At 38.5% G+C, this 18670-nt stretch overlaps 1 protein-coding gene across 1 annotated transcript in view; it reads left to right on the top strand.

Moving 5' to 3' along the window:
- MAN2A1 (mannosidase, alpha, class 2A, member 1) overlaps window positions 1–18670 on the top strand; it is a 101594-nt gene that overhangs the window by 57725 nt on the left and 25199 nt on the right. Inside the window, exons 13-17 of the mRNA XM_015423162.1 lie at window positions 10339–10504; window positions 13145–13378; window positions 13478–13600; window positions 14893–15007; window positions 17960–18093. Coding sequence (XP_015278648.1) covers window positions 10339–10504; window positions 13145–13378; window positions 13478–13600; window positions 14893–15007; window positions 17960–18093 — 772 coding nt within the window. The remainder of the gene's footprint in view (window positions 1–10338; window positions 10505–13144; window positions 13379–13477; window positions 13601–14892; window positions 15008–17959; window positions 18094–18670) is intronic.

Below are 18670 nucleotides of genomic sequence, written 5' to 3'. Positions count from 1 at the left end.
GATATGGACATAGATTTACATAAAACTAGGATTATTTTATTTAAAATTTGCTATTGGTTTTTTATTTTTTGTTTTCTATACAAGGCAAACACAAAATAGACAAATAAACATACATACAACAAAAGGGGGGGCTTCCGTTTACAACATTAATTTGTCTGCTAAATTACCTCATACATTACCGAATTGTATTTTTCAATTTTTTTCCACCTTGTATTTAAAAATATATCATTGCTTATAACTAAAAAAAATGAGTTATCTATATTTCCTTGTATTTCAGTTGTATGTCCACATAATTTATTTGTTGGTTTCTTCCATCCATTTGTAAAATCTTGACCATGTATTCTCAAAGTTTTCTTCATTTTGTCCTTTCAAAATTAATGTTAGTTTGTCCATCTCTGCCATTTCAAGTATTTTATTCATAATTTCTTCTTTTGAAAGTACCTCGTTTAAATTTGCTATTGGTTTTTGACTGAGCAGTATAAAATTCAAGAGGGAAATAAGTGTATATTTTAATACTGAAAGTAAAGTACTAGGTAAATACAAAGTGTTGAAAGTGCTTCATATTAGCTCACTAATCTCCTCATGGGAAGCTGAGGTAGTGTCTGGCTTCTGTACAGCTACTCAGTGTAACCATTGTTGAGCTAAAATCAGGATCAAGCTGCTCCATTTCACAAGTCATGCTCTTGACCAAAGTACTAAACCAAAGGAAAGGGGAATAGGCACAAGAGATCAGGAACTATCCTATTCCATCCTTTCCATGCTCACTTTTCAGGTGAAGTAAGCTCCTCATTATCCATAACTGGGTAGTTTCAGACATTTTCTTTATCCCTTCTGGAGTTGTGTTTATGAGGTCTTTTTTTGGCTTTTTGTCACAACTTTTTCCAAAGAAGCATCTTTTAAATTGAATTATCTGTAAATGCATATACTTTACAGAATTTCATTTTTTTTAAAGCTTAATTTCCAAAAGTGGTGCTGGTGAGAGGTGGGGGATATCTGTAGTTTTGCAGAATTTCTTATTATCTTCTAGATTACCAGTAAGGTGTAAGTAAAAACTTAATCAAACTTTTAATATATTTTTATTTGCCATCACTGTATTGTTCTCAAAAGTGTAAACCAAATCTCTGATATTATTTCATACCTTTAGGACAGCCATTTTTAAAATGCAGTACATGTTTTCTTGAACCAGAAACCCAAGAGATTAAAATTATTTTACTTGTTGAGTTAGCTGGGTAATTTGCCTAAATCACATCTAGTCTAGTATCCTGCTCCTTATAGTGTCCAGGTCATGAACATACTGCTTTTCAAAATCCTTGTCCTGCTGTGCAATCCTGCCCTCTGACATTTTCAGAGTTAAGGATGCCTGAAGCAGTTTCCATTGTTGTCCTATGAATCCCAGTTACTTTTAGCTGTTCATACATGGATTTGTTGAGGCCTTCTTTGACTTTGGCATTTGTTGCCAGAGGAAGACAAAAAATCAGTTTGCATATTATTCAAATTGTGTGTATCCTCTGCAATATAAAAAAACCTATTTCTGCTTTTGTTCCCCAATCTGCTTGCAACTTTTTCTTCATGTGCGTTGTCACTCTTTGTACAGTTCCAGTTCTGCTGCAATTTCCCCCCACACATTTCTTTGTTTTGTTGTAGTCCATATGCTTATTTGGTGCAGTATCTATGCCGTGTATTGGCATGGCTTATTCAGGGCAGATTATGAAGAGTTAATGTTTTAAGAGCCGCTGTGTTCCCAAGGTATTTATGTATTGCTTCCATGTGTGTAGTGTAGTGTATGATTGCTTGGCAGCCAGAAATTCTAGCTCTTTAGTGTTATCCAGAGTGCACCATGAGGTGGTGAGCTAGAATTGCACACATGGTGCAATGCCAGGGACTGGCACAATCACTCTTCTTTTCACTTTCTTTGCACTTTCCTCCTGTTCAACAGGTATGAGTAGGAGTTTGGAGTTGCTTGTGTTTAAGTTTTTCCTGTTGTTTCTTATAGTGTAGCAGGCACTTTTCACTGTTCATTTTGAAAAGTAAGTGACTTTTGAAGACTTTTAAAGAGCCCATGGAGAGCCAATTTGGTGTAGTGGTTAAGTGTGCGGACTCTAATCTGAGAGAACTGGGTTTGATTCCCCACTCCTCCACTTGCAGCTGCTGGGTGACCTTAGGCAAGCCATAGTTCTGTCAGAGCTGTTCTTGAAAGAGCAGTTTCTGTCAGAGCTCTCTCAGCCCCGCCTACCGCACAGGGTGTCTGTTGGGGGGAGGGGAAAGGAAAGGAGTTTGTAAGCCACTCTGAGACTCCGAGTGAAGGGCGAGGTATAAATCCAATCTCTTCTTTTTCTTCTAATATTTATGGTAGGCAACTGGTGGGGTTTTGAGCATGTGACTGTATTTGATAATGCCATCCAGTTCTGCACACCTTGAGAAATAAATGAGTATATTTTTTCTTTGCCTGTTAGGCAGTGAGATGGATGCTATGTTTTGCCCTTTCTCAATTACACTGGGAGATAGATGGAAGAAAGCAGATGAAGCAGTGAGAGAAAGTCTGTTTGAATTGTAGGGGAGATGGGAGAGTCAGGGATTTATGTGTATGGAAGTAGAGCAACATTCATGGCTGTTGTGCAGGGACAGTTTGTGACTACAAAGGAAGAAAAATGAAGCCCTCCAAGGTAAAAGTTTTAGAACCAGGAAGGTAGATCAAGATGTTTCAGAATCAAGAAGGTAGAACAAGATATTAGTCTGTAGCCATAGAAAAGAGCAAGAGTCTTTTCAGGAAGGGTTTGGCAAGAGCAGAATTGCTCTAAGATAGGGGGAGGAAGTGCTTGACTAAACTTCTCTAAGATTGGGGATTGGTATATATGGGGAAAATATGTGTGCAGTGTAAATTAGAGGCCTTATGGGATTTGGGTTCCAAGAATGGGTTCCAGGAGCCCAACTTTAACTCTGCCCTATGTTAAGAAGCATATAAGAGATGCAGTTGACAGCTAAGAGATTGAGTAGAAGAGATCATCCTCTGCACTTGAGTATAGTGGTCCTGTGGGATAATAAAATACAAAAATAATGGTAGCCTTTGTCTAATGCCGTATGTTTTGAAGAATCAATACAAATAAACTGTTCTGAAATTGACCTGTAATCTACAAATATCATTCCTTTTAAATAGAGACTTGTCAAACACATAGGGAAACACAAGTTTCATGGGATAGTTATGTTTATCCCCCATATTCTTTGGTGATCAGCCTATGTTTTTTTCCTGGATCTTTATATCACTAGTCCTGTTTGAATATAAATTAAAATGTATTTATTATGGGGGCTTGCACAGCACTATTTCAATTCTTTTTCTGTAGATTGATTGCCCACTTGGAATACTTGCTGATCTAGAATTATGGGATGGATTTTCTCTGGGATTTTGAGATTCACATAGGATTTTGCATTTGCATGTGCATTTAGGGGATGCAGCATCATAGTTTTGAAGTTTTCTAGAACTAGGGGGAAGGACAACATTCCATCCCTCAGGTGGATTGCAGTATTAGGTACTACTAATAATAAAGATTGAAGGGCTGTGGTGGCTCAACTGGTTAAGACGCTGAACTGCAGACTGGAAGGTAGGTAGTTCAGCAGTTCAAGACCCGAGTGCCGCATGACGGAGTGAGCTCCTGTCTCTGGTCCCAGCTCCTGCCAACCTAGCAGTTTGAAAGCAAGAAATTGCAAGTAGATAAATAGGTACCACTTTGGTGGGAAGGTAACAGCGTTCTGTGTGCCTTGGCATCTAGTCATGCCGGCCACCTGACCACGGAAACATCTTTGGACAGCGCTAGCTCTTCGGCTTGGAAACGGAGATGAGCACTGCATCCCTAAAGTTGGATTTGACTGGCTTTCGAGCAGGGGAAAGCTTTACCTAATAATGAAGACAAGCAAAAATAGTTCAGATAAAACCAGCAGAAGGCATTATCTTCTTGAACAGTCATAAGAGGCTGTTTTTTGGTTGTGGGTTTTGTTTTGTTTTGTTTTTTGGTAATTTAACCTGGAAGTGACCACAACACAAATAATTACAGCCAGGTCATGCATTTCTAGGGAGTACCACAACTGGCTAACAAATTGAAATTAATTTAAAGGCACTTTGTACCACAGATGACTGCTAAGCATTAATTTACAATGCAATATTACACACAACTATAGATCACTGCATGATGTTAGAACATTTAAGTGCAAGATATTCCTCTAAAGCTATGGCATCACTATATGTAGCATTTGTTGACTTTAAGTCAGCATTTGATTCAATATCAAGAAAGATTCTATGGGATAAATTAAAAGCTTCAACGTTGGATAGACGCCTTTTGTTTCTGATTCAAGCATTATATAAGAACACTACATTGCAAGTAAGATGTACCATGCAAGGACATCTAACAACCCCTATTAGAGCTGAGAAAGGGGTGAAACAAGGATACATTCTGGCACCCTTGCTATTTAATTTTTATATAAATGATATTGCTGGATGTTTAAATCAATTGGAGCACCACCACCCAAAGTTAGCAAACAAACATATAGCACTCCTCTTATATGCAGTTGATACAGAGCTTCTCTCGAGGACCCCAGTTGGTCTTCAGAGAGCACTACATACACTCCACAAGTATTGTCAGCAAAATCGATTAGAATTTAATTATGATAAAATGAAAATAATGTCTTTTGCAAAACCACCAAAGACTTACACATGGTATATTAATAAGAATAAAATAGAGCAGGTACATTACTACAAATATTTGTTCAGGATAATAGTAAGAAAAGTACCCATATAAAGCATACTTCTGCCAATGCACAAAAGAGTGCTGGAGCAATTCAAAAATATTATTGGACTCGAGGGGGACGCAATGTGGCAGCAGCTATTAAGCTTTTTACCATGAAATCCTTAATGCAAATGTTATCTGCAGCTCCATTTAGTATTAGTTCTAATATGATATTGATGGAGAGGGTCCAGTCCAAATTCCTAAGGGCAGTTTTTCAAACTCCACCCAATGTATCAAATGCAGCAATTAGAATAGAGGCAGGAATGGTGATGGTAGAAACTAGGATGTGGATAGCAGTTTTCAGATATTGGTTGAAACTAGCCCACACTGAGTATGGGATTGCTCATTCGATTTTAAAAGATGAATTTACATCACCATGGCTCATTATGCTGAGAAAGCAATTAGGTTATTATGGACTATCAGAACAGTATCTATTGTCTATGCATCAGCATCAAGCGAGGTCTGTGGTAAAACAAAGGATTCTAGATGTTGAAAGACAACACGATCTGAATAGATTGAAAAGTGATATAATTGATTTGAACACCCTAAATAGGCCCTTATTGATGCCTTATGTTAACAGTTTAGAGAATCCCAATTATAGGAGGGCTTTCACTCTGCTAAGATATGATGTGCTGCCTACTGCAGTACTGGTAGGCAAATATAAGAAGACACCTTTAGAAGAATGTCTATGCCCATGTGGGGATGGGAGTATGGAGACATTAAGCCATGTAATTTTTGACTGTAAAATCTATAAACAGATTTGGGAGGCATTGGTAGTACCAGTAATTTCTAGTTTCCCAGGGAAAGTTCAAAAAAGTATCCTCAAGAAAATGCTCACTGATAGAAACAGAGATGTCACCTTCAAAACTGTTAAGTATGGTTGGCTGGCAATTAAGCTGAGGAAAATATGGATAAGTCATGCTAGTTGATATTTTAGAGATGGTTTTATAAGTAATTTAAGTTATATCACTTAATATTTTAGGTTATTAGTGGTTTATTTATATATTTTACAAATATTATATTCCTGTATAGGGAACAGAAATGTATAAAAAATAGGTTGGGTTTGGGTTTTTTGGCATTGATACATGCTTTATTTAATGGCTGTTTGGAGACCATTAGAGACAATCCACAATATGATGTAAAGTAGTGAAAAAAGAGGATAGTAACCAATTAAGAGATAAGGCCATGACTACTTCTTAAAGTGCACTCTTCTCAGAAAAGTATAAGAAGTAGTTGAGTGTAATCCATGTGACACCTATGACCTGAAATGAGGAGTGAATTACAGAAATGAAAGAGGAGTGATTTGGTGAGATATTTGAGTACCTCAAATATGCAGTATTGAAAACATTTTACATTTCCTTGATTCAGGTTTTAAAGTATGCCTGTGATGAAGAACACATGGAGAGAATTTGCAAAGGGTGGGGGAGTTGTAATTACAGTTGTAATCCTCTAAGTGGAATATCTGGCAGTCCATGGTATGCCTTTGAATAAACATAATCTTATAATAGCAATGTGACATGGGGGAATTACTATATGTGCTCAGCTACCTTTCTTTATATTCAGATTCTTTCCCCTTCAACTTCCGTTTCTTTGCTGGATGTTCCCGTTTTTTTGTTTTTAATTAGTGAGTTCTTGAGTGTGTGTGTACTTAGTATACAGAGTCGTTTGTAATCTCCTAAATATCAGTAGGCCTTGCCTTCACTTTCCAGCACCTACTCAAAAGCAAGTGGTGATGTCTTAGTTTGTGCACTTTTGTCATCTTTAAGTAACCACAAGTTTTATAATGAAAGATAATGTTGTATCTGCCAGTTACATATGCAAAACACTGGAAGATACTCTGCTTTTGGTGCTGTAGCATTTAGGGATATATGTTTCAGTGCATATTTGTTACAAATTAGTTATTCTGGTTGCAACTTTAATGAAATATCTTTGAATTCTGCATGAAAAAGTATATTTGGTACTAGAGGTAAGTAGTCTTTCTCTTGTAAAAGGCATTTTTGAAACAACTATTCTGTGAGTAAACTTGTTGTGAGTGTGGGTAATTCAGTGGCTGCATCAAATCTTTATACCCTTGTCCATTACTATTTTTACTTAGGATCCCTGAGATTTGGTGAACAGTAGTATTTTTTTTTTCTGCCAGTGAAATTCTAATGGAGGCTCCCATCAATTTGTTACCCTAAAGCTGGATGTGTATCAGTGTAGCTATGGGTCATGCAAAAGTTAATTTTTCATGGACGTCTTTATCATAATTGCAATAGTTAGGCATGAGTAAGTGGTGCTAGAAAGACACTACATTTTGAAGAGCACTTTAATGACAGAGAAGGCCAAGCCTCACTATTGATTCTGAGGTGAAATGTTCTGACTGGAAATTTTTTTCTTCAGGGTCTTTCTGGCTGATGGAAACAGGAGAGCTATTTTAAATTTTTGAAGGAAGAAAACAATTCCAGCAGTAAACCCTGAGGCAGTGCCACAAAGAAGTGCTCTGAATGGTGAGAGCAGCACAGCTGCCTGCTGCCTCTGAAATAGAGGTAGTTGTTCAGTTTCTCCAAGTTCTTGTATTTAAGTCCATTTTAATGGAACATTTTTAGATGGTACCAAAACTGCCTTCAATAGAACTGCCTCCATGTTTGTGTTTGTGGGAGGGTTGTAATCTAGCAGTCGTCTTCCACATGGGTGGATGTTGTTCCGTGCTGCAGAGTATGAGTGAAGTAGAGTCCTTTGTGAATGTGATGTCTCAGTTTATGTAGCTATCTATCATGCTACAGATGACTATGTTTTAAAGGTGGAACTGATACATTGCTATAAAGTAGAATGACAGAGTTTCATTAGTCACAGTGGTAAAGCACAATGTATCTGAAACCTAGCAATATTCAGAGCACACTCTATCTGTGTATCCTATTTTTTCCATTTCCTAAATTATTAGTGGCTTGTAAGCTACATTTTTAATAATGTAGATGTACTTTGAATAATCCCTCCTCTGCTTATGAGCCTTTTTCTGTTTGTCTCTCTAGTTCCTACACCAAGAGAGCCAGTTTGGTGTAGTGGTTAAGAGTGGCGGACTCTAATCTGGAGAACCGGGTTTGATTCCCCACTCCTCCACAGGCAGCCAGCTGGGTGACCTTGGTTCAGTCACAGTTCTCTCATAACTCTCTCAGCCCTACCTACCTCACAGGGTGTGTCTTGAAGAAGAAGGGAAGTTCTTTATAAGCCGCTACAAGACTCCTTTGGGTAGTGAAGAGCAGGGTATAAAACCAATGCTTCTGCTGCTTCTGCTGTTTTAATTTCTGGCTTTTCTCTGCCCTTCCCAGTCTTAGTACAGTTTTGGATATAAGCTTACGCACATCTCATGCTTTCTTTTCCTCTTCATTTGTCTCATCTGACATAGAAATTCCACATCTCCCTCCTTCAGTATGAGTTCCTGACGCTAGCATGTGTTCTGGAAAAGGGGAGATAAAAAGTACTATTCTTGGGTGTGAAGGAAATATAGAAGAACAGGAAGGGCTAGTCTCTTGTGCTTCTGGGTCTCTTTTTATCAGTGTCACATTTGAAGCAATTTTTTTGAAGGATAAATCTTGATAGGTATAATTGAGTTAAGATATAACCTGAAACATCTCTTGTGAAGCTTTAGAAGACAAAATCCATTATTTATGTTTTAATATCAAGGATTTATATATCACGTAGATAGGCTTGTACTGGCCATTACAGGCTATTTGTATGGGGGGTATTAAATTTATACTTCATGTTAACCATATATTGGAAACCATTTAGGCACTAAGAGAGATCTATAAAAAGTTTGGTATCATAATTATTTTATGCATGGTCTACATTCTGTTGCTTTGAATTGTTACAAAGAACACATCCTTGAATTTTTATCTCTGTGATGTCAAGAGCAACTATAGTTCTGCACATAAATATGTAGGATCTGTTACAGTCACACTTGTGCCTATGTAGATTACCTTTCTTAGAAAGTCTTGAGAGCTTTATGTTGGGTTTTGTCTGGCCTTGATAAACAAGATGAGACCATGGTGCTTTCACACACATCAATAATGCACTTTCAGTCGCAATGCACTTTGCAACTAGATTTACTGTGTGAAATTGCAAAATCCACTTGCAAATGATTACTAAAATGGATTGAAAGTGGATTTGGTCTCAAAACTGAATGAAGCAATAAACATGCAGGGGAATTTGAGGGGTGAGTCCATAAGTAGTCCATGTCCAAAACTGTTGTTATGATGATTCATAACTGAGAGTCACAGAATGGGTCTTACATGCCACTGAAAACATGTCACTCTTCAAATAAGGATTATTGGGAAGTAGCTAAAAGCATTAGGAATATTAGAAATAATTGCACATACAAAATTACTTTTTCATGTATGTGTTTAGTTAGATTTAGACAGTGATGGATTTATAGAAAAGAACTGGAATAAACTAAGTTGATCTTGGATTCTCTACTGACTGTTACTTTAACAACTGCATATAATTTGTCAAGTTATAGGTATTTCCATTAATCACAAACCCTAAGATTTGTAAAGGTTGCAGTAAGAAGCTCTGAGAAGTTAGAACCCTGTAAATCTTGATTTTTGAGAAAATTTAACATTGGTTCCTATTAATATAAAATACTGATTTTTATATACATTTCATATTATTGCTGTATATGTATCTTATGATTGTCATACATCCATTTAAAAGGAGCTCTCTCTGTAACCTGATAGCAGTTGTAAGAATAGAACTGGCAAGCTTGACTACCAACACTTTGACAAGCCTTTCCACAGCAAAACTATGATTTTCTAATATGTCTAAATAGAGATTTTTTTGAGACAGCTGCAGAACTCCATGATGCATTAATTGTTAGTATTTGAACAAAGATAATTCTCAATAGATGCTTTCTGATTCAGCTAGAATTGCTACTTCAAAACAATTATATTAAGCTATTTCATTTTCTGTAATATACACTGAAGGAATTGTTATTCAACAGGTTCAAAGTTCACTTTATACAAACATTTTTTTTAAGTCATGCTAAATTTATTTTAGCTTTTTAAAAAGCAGTTGACAGTAAGTTAATATTCCTGAATATGTGCTTATAGATGACTGGTCTAAGGACTGTAGAAATAAACTGACTGAGTGTGCTTATAGAATTACTTTTCTATTGCATTAGTCTTCAGATGGTTGTCAGGAGCTGTAGATTAATATAAAATGTGTTACAACAGGGATGTAGCCACACCATTTCTTAAACTTTTTAATGAGAAGACAAGCAAAAAGGGGGTGGCAGGCATTGAGAGAGACAATGAGTGGAAAGAGAAGCAGTTGTAAAAATGTTAAGTGGGTAGCATATATCAGATTGGTTTTAAAAGTAAGGTCCCAGTCTGCAATGCTTGCCAGCATAAAAGAATTTAGGAAACAGTGCTTCTATAGAAATGTCTTGTTTTATTTTTTTGAGTGTTTTCTTGTTATGTATGCATGGTAGTTGATTTCATACTCTGGAATTTTATTTTAGGTGAAATAGAATTCTTTAGATGAAGTGGTGGTTTAGTTTGTTTTAAAGATCTGGTAACATTTCTTGCAGGTACCTCATGATCTATAACCCTACAGAACAAGAGCGTTTTTCAGTGGTTTCAGTCTACGTGAATACACCTAAAGTTAAAGTACTGTCTCCTTCTGGAAAACCAGTGGTAATCCAACTTGGTGCAGTGTGGGATGGATCTGCTAGTATATCGCATGAAGCATACCAGGCAAGATATTTGTAATATGTCTGTATGCATGTATGTATTGATCAAGCATGTTAATATTTTATATCTGGAAATAGTAGAGACAAGGGGCGGGACCCGTGATACTCGCGGGGGGGGGACCTCCACACAGGAGGCAGAGGAGGAAGCAGGAGGAGGAGGTAAGTTCCCCCCATCCCGCCGGTCCGCCTTGCTGCTCTTCCCCCCGCCGCCTCCGAAGCTGCTCTCTTCCCCCCCCAAGCGGCGGCGGCGAGGGAGTTCGCAGAGCTTCCCCTGCGCATGCGCAGGGGACGCTCTGTCACTTTTGGGGGGATTTAAGTATCCCCCCGATATTTTTTTCAGGTTTTTAGATTATTGTGCACACCTGGGGACTGCCCCAAGTGTGCACAAAAATCTCCCTCCCCCCCCCAGGTGCCTCGATGCGCGGATTTAGGTACCCACACGCAGGGGGCGCCTTTCGCTTTTAGATATATAGATGAGGCAGCCTGCATAATAAAGAGCATTAGAAAGCAAACATTCATTTACTACTGCTGCTACTTTGAATTTCTTTTAAAATGCCACCTGAATGATAAAATGTTTGACCCCTGTTCATGAAAGTTGACGAACTCATAGAAATGGTGGGTATCTCTACATACTTGTAAGGGAAGGGGGGGGAGAATAAGCTTTTCAGGCCCTCCCAAAGGCTTAGAGAATCCTGGAAGAGGACAGATTTTCTTGGGTGGGATGGAGTTTCCAATTATTTCCCTTTTGCGATTCTTTGTGGGGGGCCCATCTTGAATCATTATAATTTTAATGTTGACATTTTGTTATTTACATCTTTACAAACTAAAGTGGATTTTCATATTTAGTGTTTAAATCTGAATCAGTTGGGGAAGGCCTTTCAGAGAGGAATACAAAAGAAACCCAGTGCACATTCCCTTTCAAATGTACTTGCCCCTCCAGTTACAAGATTTAATCAAAATTTTCTGTCTTGTTGAAACCATCATAGCTTTGTGCGTTTCCTAAAACTGGGGGATGAAAGTAGTCTTTTGATGATTGCTAAAACATTACAAAAATATTGAATGATGCAGTTACATTTGAGCTTGTGAAAATAACTGTTTTTTAAAAATTCTCCTTCTAATCCTTGCTTGCAATATAAGCAGGCCACTGTTAATTTCCCTCTCTTGAACTATTAGGCAAAGTGAGTACATGTGAGGTCACTGTCTTTATTCACGTCAAGTGGCTGAATCATGTCCAACCTTGGGCTTGTGCACTTCCCCCTCCTTTACACTGTTGCTCTCTTGGATTCCCTTCCCTCCTGTCTGATGTTACATGCAAACTAGGCATGTTGCCCAAACTAAATTTTGCCTGAATACAAGAATGATAAACTACACTTGATAGTGAGTCTTAATTCTGCCTTCCAGGGATACCATTGTTCATCCTCTATGCATGCTAAAACATACTGGTTGTGTTAAGCTCAAAGAGGAAGGAAGAAGAGAGTACACAGTTGCATTCCATGTCCCCAGTAAGCAAGATGCTTTCATGGTATAAATCTCACATATCCTATGTGAGGCAGCCTTTAAAAATGACTGCAGTGAGTTTAATATTCTTTATACATTATTAAAAAGCTAGAATTAGAGATGGGCACGAACCGGCTCATGAACTAAAGTTAGTGATGAATTTTGGCCATTTCATGGTTCGTGAAGCTTGTGGCAGATCAACCAGCATGAACTGTTTGTGGTGGTTTGGATAAATTTCTAAATAGACTGTCCCCATTCAGTGTCTACATAACTTCAAAGCAATAGGGGGCAGAGTTTGGAGGGCATGTAGAGAAGCATCCGGAAGAGGTCCCCTGTGACTTTGATGTCTCTAGCTTGCACAGGATCTGTTCTGTACACTCCTGAACCTCCTGTATGTGCACCTGTCAAAATGAAGGTGCCCCCAGGAAAGTGCTTTCTGGGGAAATGACTGGCAGTCACCTTCTTTGGGGGGCCATAACTCGGACCCCTAAATCAAATGCTCACAAAATCTGGAGGGCAGGTAGAAAAGAGTCAACTGGAGATCACCTGTGAGTTTGGTGTTTCTAGCATGCTGGGGGGTGCATTGTACTGCTTCACAAACCTCGCAAACCCTAAAAGTTTGTGAAGGTCCGTGGTTTACGAAATGGGCATGCCACAAACTGAGCTGCATTCTTCCAGTTTGTGCCCATCCCTAGCCAGAATGGCTTGTTCATCAATAAAATTTTGAAGTTGATTCACTACTCCAGTTTTTGAGTGAGTGGTCAAGCATCACAATAATCAAGTTTTGTTATCTTTAATTCTGGAATAGAAAAAGTAAATGGAAGAGGTCATTGTGACATCTGTCAAGCTGAAAAGTATTCTGTTGTAGAAACTGTTTTATTTTAGGAGAAGCCATGGACATAATAAATGGAAAAGAAACTGGTAATATTGTGAAAATTAGCTCTCTTGAGTAACATTATTTTCACACATGAGCTTGGAACAAAGATGAGGCAGAATATTGGCTTTGATTAGAAAATAGCTTCTAGCACTTTGAGTTTAGGATCTCCGATAATATAAGTGGTCCTTAGAGAGCTGAATAATTTTGTTTACATTTGGATGTCTGGTTTTGGTGTTGGAACGATAAGCTTTCTTTTCCTCTCCCCAACAGATCTCTTTTGTGGCTCATGTACCACCTCTGGGTTTTGGAGTTTACCAGCTTCTGGAGGGACTAAATACAGAAACCATATTCGCAGATTATAACCTCTATCACACAGATAAATCTAAACTAGTCAAGCCCCAAAGGATTTTCAACATTAAAGAGATACAGAATGCTTTGGATGAGATCATGCTGGAGAACTCTTATATGAAAGTTTGGTTCTCTGGCAGTTCTGGGCTTCTAGAGGTATGTATACTAAGTCCTTTAAAGTATTTGATAGTAGAGAAAAAAAGAAAAATGAAGGGAAAAAATGGGAAGTATCAATCTAATCTTTTTCCCCTTTAGAAAATAAATACAAAAGAAGATAATAAAAATCATCGTATAAAAATGGAGTTTGCTTGGTATGGAACTACAAGTAACAGAGATAAGAGTGGAGCTTATCTCTTTCTGCCGGATGGAGAGGCCAAGGTAATACTGTTGCATTTATAATGGGGTTTGGAAGAGCCAAAAACATTATGAGGGTAGATATGGGAAAACAGAGTGCAGATATGTTGTTGATTTCTCAGGCCGAGTAGTACTGTTTAATCATGAGTAGTAAAGCCCAAATATGTTCCCAAAATAGTATGATATGATACACTTGCGTGTGTGAATCAGCCTTTGTGTTTCCAATGTAAGCAGATTGTTTTGTTCTGAAATGCATTTCTGAATGGATATTATCTTTTTCTTAATAACATGCAGCTGTGTGTGAACAGACACATATGAAAAGCGTTGTATTTGAGATGTAAAACTTTTCTGTACTTGAACAGTGATTTTTGATTCATACATGCTAGCACCTCTTTATGAATATGCATGTACAAACTGTCTGTTGGATGTCAAATTTAGTTCAAAAGCTGAATACACTAATCTTAATACATGCATTATTTTATTCTTAAGTAAGAAATCTTATTTGATCTAGAATATAATGAGCAAGTTGGAAATAATATAAATTACTCCATTTTCCTGGAATTTCATAAATATTTTTGATTTCCAAACTTTATAAAAACACTCTTGAGGACCAAACTAGAGATTGCCGCATCCCTGCTCTGACTTGTGCACTCCACTGCAACGCTCCCTCCAAGCTATGGAGTCTTGTGAGCAAAAATTCTACTTTGTGAGCTACTGGCAGTAAAGTTTTGAGCAAGCAACTTGGCTACTGCATAAATTAGTTGCTCTGGAGCCATTCTTCCTTAGCTAAGACAAAAAAAGTGTGAGCTGGAGGCTAAAATACCACAACAACCTTCCTTGAAATGGCAAGGAGAAGGGGAAACGAGGGCTCTTCCTGTTCCCACTGTGCTATGGGCCCGATCAGGATTGGACCACTGTGGAATTTTTAAATGGCTTGATTTCAGCTCTTAAATAGTGATGGCATCTGCAGGTCAGACTTGTGGATGGTGTAAAGTCTAGTTTGGCTCTGTGAAAGTAAAGTTGTTTGGAGATTCCCTTATTAGGTACAATCCCTGTAGTAACTGAAGTTTGTTCACATAGCTGTTTATTGAAGTACGTTGTGTCTGTAATGTTACAACAGTGTATTTGTCAAAGCATAGGACTGAATTTATGAGCTGCTAATAGTTGCTCCTTTCTTGAGTTTGTTCTCTGATTTGGTCTGTTCTGGGTGGATTCTTTGGTTTCCTGTGGTTGCTCTGAAAGTAGTGCTTGTTTCTGTTTGCTAATATAGAAAAACAGAATGCACAGTGGTAATTTTTGTTTTTGTCTTTCTATAGCCGTATGTCTTTTCTGATCCACCTGTCATACGAGTTACACATGGGAAGATTTTTTCTGAAGTTACCACTTTTTTCCATCATTTGACTCACACAGTACGACTTTATAAAGTTCAGGGTAAGCTAACAGCAGGAAATTCAATTGTAAACTTGCATTTCATTTTTTTAAACGGCTTCTGTCCTTTTGTTTGTAGTGTATGGGGGATATAGCTGACTGCAGTTGACTGCACTGGAATGTCTTTGAAAAATATTTTCAATCTGCTGCATTTGCTGAGCATCCTAAGGCCTACTTAAAGCTTTGATATTGACCTTATGGGTTTTTAATTTTTGGTTTGGCATTCCTTAGTGGTAATGCTGACGGGTTAATATTTATCACAAGAAATATTTCATTTTGAGTGATATTGATCTCTCCTACAATCATCCATCTCCCTCTTTCACATTAGACACCATTTTGTAGTCCTGGGGGAAGCAACTCCTGTTATGAGTACCAAACAGCAGGATGGCAGACCATTTTGCTCAGCATGTAGGGCCAGTTCTCTGCCCAAGGGACTGGGTGTGCCCATGAAGCACTTTCAGCACAGCTGGGGCTCATTATGCTTTCAGTGTGTGCCAAGGGCATCCTTCCTTTCCTCTCCCTTTTGTTTTTGAGCACACTAGCACTATGGTAGTCCATTAAATATGATTATAAGTAGTACAATAGGAATGATATTACAAGAATTTAACAGCATTTTTGCCATTCTAGCATGTTTGCTCATGGTCACCCTAGTATATTGACAGCCTAATTTGTCAGTAGTATCATTTGGTAACCTATAATGTAAGTAATGTTTCATCAAAGAAGAGCTTTTAAACCATTGACTGTCCAGGTCTATTATAAAGAGGAATCAGCTGTATTCAAACCTCTATGCTAGAGGTATTGAACTCATTTGTTATGAGGGCTGGATCTGTCATAAATGTCACTTGGTTGGGCTGGACCATGAGTGCCATAAAATGTAACATGAGGTACCAGAGATATAAACTTTTTTATAAAGATGATTTCGGATGCTGAATGGCAATAGGCTTGATTGGATTAGGTGTGATATGAAGAGGGGGTAGTAGACATGGATAAATCAGCATTGGTAATGAGACAGGAAACCTAGATCTCAGTTTGGTCCAGGAGGATTCAGCCCAGGAGGATGCAAAGAATAAATGGACATAAGTATGAAGAACATGAAATTGAGCCAACTTCAGAGGATGGCAGAAGACAGGAGGGCCTGGCAGGAGCTGGTCCATGGGGTCGTGAAGAGTCGGACTCGACTGTGCAACTGAACAACAACAACAACAAATGAAGAAGTGAGCAGTGACTCATGAAAGCTCCTACCCTGCCACAAATTTTGTTAGTCTTCAAGGTGCTACTGGACTCTTACTCCTTCTACAGCTAAAACCCCCACAACATTCAAAAACTAGTAGGGGACATTTTAACCTCCCAGGACATTCAGTTGCTGACCTAAGAGTAGCAGTTCTCTTACAAAGGAATTTCAAAGGGAGATTAGAAAGAGAGACTGCTGAATTGCAACTGATAATGAAGCTCAATGCATCCTCCTGGGCTGAATTGAGACCTAGGTTTCTTCTCTCATTACTAATGGCTGCTATTGTTACTTGGCGTCTGAAATCAGTTCACACTTCAAGATATATAGACAGATGGACTCACATTCTAGCTGTATGAACAGTGAACAGTGACACATGAAATCTCATGCCCTGCCACAATTTTTTTTTAATCATTAAGGTTCTACTGGACTCTTGCTCCCTTTCACTAATAAAGATTGCAAGCTGCACTGTTAGGTTTCTTTTATTATGTTTTTAATTTGTTAGAACTGGAAAGGGGGACCTCTCTAAGTGAAATAATGTGCTGCTTTCAGACTGGACAAAAGTCACTCACTGCTAGTGATGATAATAAAAAGTTAAGAAAGCAAGGGGCGAGTTAATGTGAAGAAAGGCAGCCAGTGAGTTGGGAGGGGAGAGAGGGAGACCACGTGCTGAACTGGAATATATCATAAATTTATTTTTAAATACTTAGCCATCTACTTCCAGTCATTAAACCATGGAATCCAATCCAAGTGTTGTAATTCCTAATCAGGGTCTTTTTGAAAGAAAATAAAACCTTAGATAGGCACAGAAAAATCTAATCTAAAAAAAACTTCAGAATAAGCCAAAATAATTTCCCTTCAATTTCCCTTATTCCAGATGCATCTCTTTCCTGCCTCATTTCCTTTTTTAAGATGTGTATGTGTGTGTATTATAAGATCTCAAAGTAAACAGCAGAGCAGGGAAGATCCTCCCTTCCTCTCTTTAAAGAAGTGTGCATGCACAGGAAAGCTTATATCTGGAATAAAACTTTGTTGGTTTTAACAGTGCTGTGGGACCTTTCTTATGCACTCTCTTTCCTTTTACCTCCCTCCCTCCCTCCCTCTCAAAACAGGGGAAGATAGGCTTAGCAATGCAGCAGCAGCCCCGTAGGAGGAAGCAGGAGAGAGCATTGAGGGAGCTTTTCTCTGGTGCGCACACATGCACTCTCTTTTTCCTTCCCCCATAATTCCTCCCTAAAGGAGGAAGAGAGGCTTGGGGACGCAGCAGCAGTAGCAGCCGGGAGAAGGAAGCAGGAGAGAGCCATTTGCTCGCAGACTAGATACCAGCCCTGCAGGGGACAGATCCAGCCCGCAGGCTATATGTTTGATACCTCTGCCCCATGCAGCCATAAAGTTCACTGGGTGACTTAGGCTGAGAAAGGTTAGCTGGACACAACTTCCTCTGCAGGGTTGTTATGAGGACAAAATGTAGAGAAGAGCCATGTATCCCACTGAGCATCTTGGAGGAAAGTTTGGATAAAAATGTATAGATGGAATATTCATGGTGCTGCTTGAGCTATGAAAATAGGGCCTTTATGAAACACATGACAAGCTGCTTCCCACTCAGGGTCATGGATCTGAGAGACCTGAAGTGGGAAACTGCATTATTTGGAAGGTTATAGTGATTAATGAAATCTTTTGTTAATAAGAAATCCTTAAACTTTCTGAAATCTTTTATATGTATTTAGGGCTAGAAGGCCATTCTCTGGAAATATTCAATATTGTGGATATAAGAGGAGAATACAATCGTGAGATTGCAATGAGAATTTCATCTGATATAGAAACCCACAATAGATTTTACTCAGATCTCAATGGATATCAGGTAACTGGCATATATTTGGATACAGAAGATATCTTATGTGTCTTCTACAATATACGGTCAAATGCAGCAGCCTCCCCTTTCCCAGTCTGTTTGGTTTACTTTTTTGCCATCAAGTCACAGCCAACTTATGATGACCCCAGAGGGATTTCAAGGCAAGAGATCTTCAGAGGCAGTCTGCCATTGCCTGGACATCCCTGAACTTCCTTGGTGATCTCCCATTCGTGTACTAACGAGGGCCAACCCTCCATGGTTTCCAAGACCTGACAAGAGCAGGCTAGTTTAGTCTTAAGTCAGGGCATGTGCTTGATACAGATCTGGATTTTGCATATGACATTTTTAGTAGTCAGTTTGGCAATGCCTAAAAAGTGGATTGATTTTTGCCTCAAATTAAATGTGTGACGCTGGGAGATGGATGATCAGAACTTTCAGCAATTCTTTTATAAGTCAGTTGTCAGGCACACAGGGGCCCAGTTCCTGTTAATAGTATTTACAAGTGGAGACCCGCAAGAAACTTGCGGAATGGTTATCCTGTTCCTCACACCTTTGCTTCCTCCTGTCTCCCTCTACCTCTCTCACA

This window comes from Gekko japonicus, unplaced genomic scaffold (assembly GCF_001447785.1).
Source record: "Gekko japonicus isolate JY-2015 unplaced genomic scaffold, Gekko_japonicus_V1.1 scaffold621, whole genome shotgun sequence".
Lineage (NCBI taxonomy): Eukaryota > Metazoa > Chordata > Lepidosauria > Squamata > Gekkonidae > Gekko > Gekko japonicus.
The sequence above is the reverse complement of the archived record's forward strand: the minus strand, read 5'-3'. Positions and strand labels throughout refer to the sequence as shown.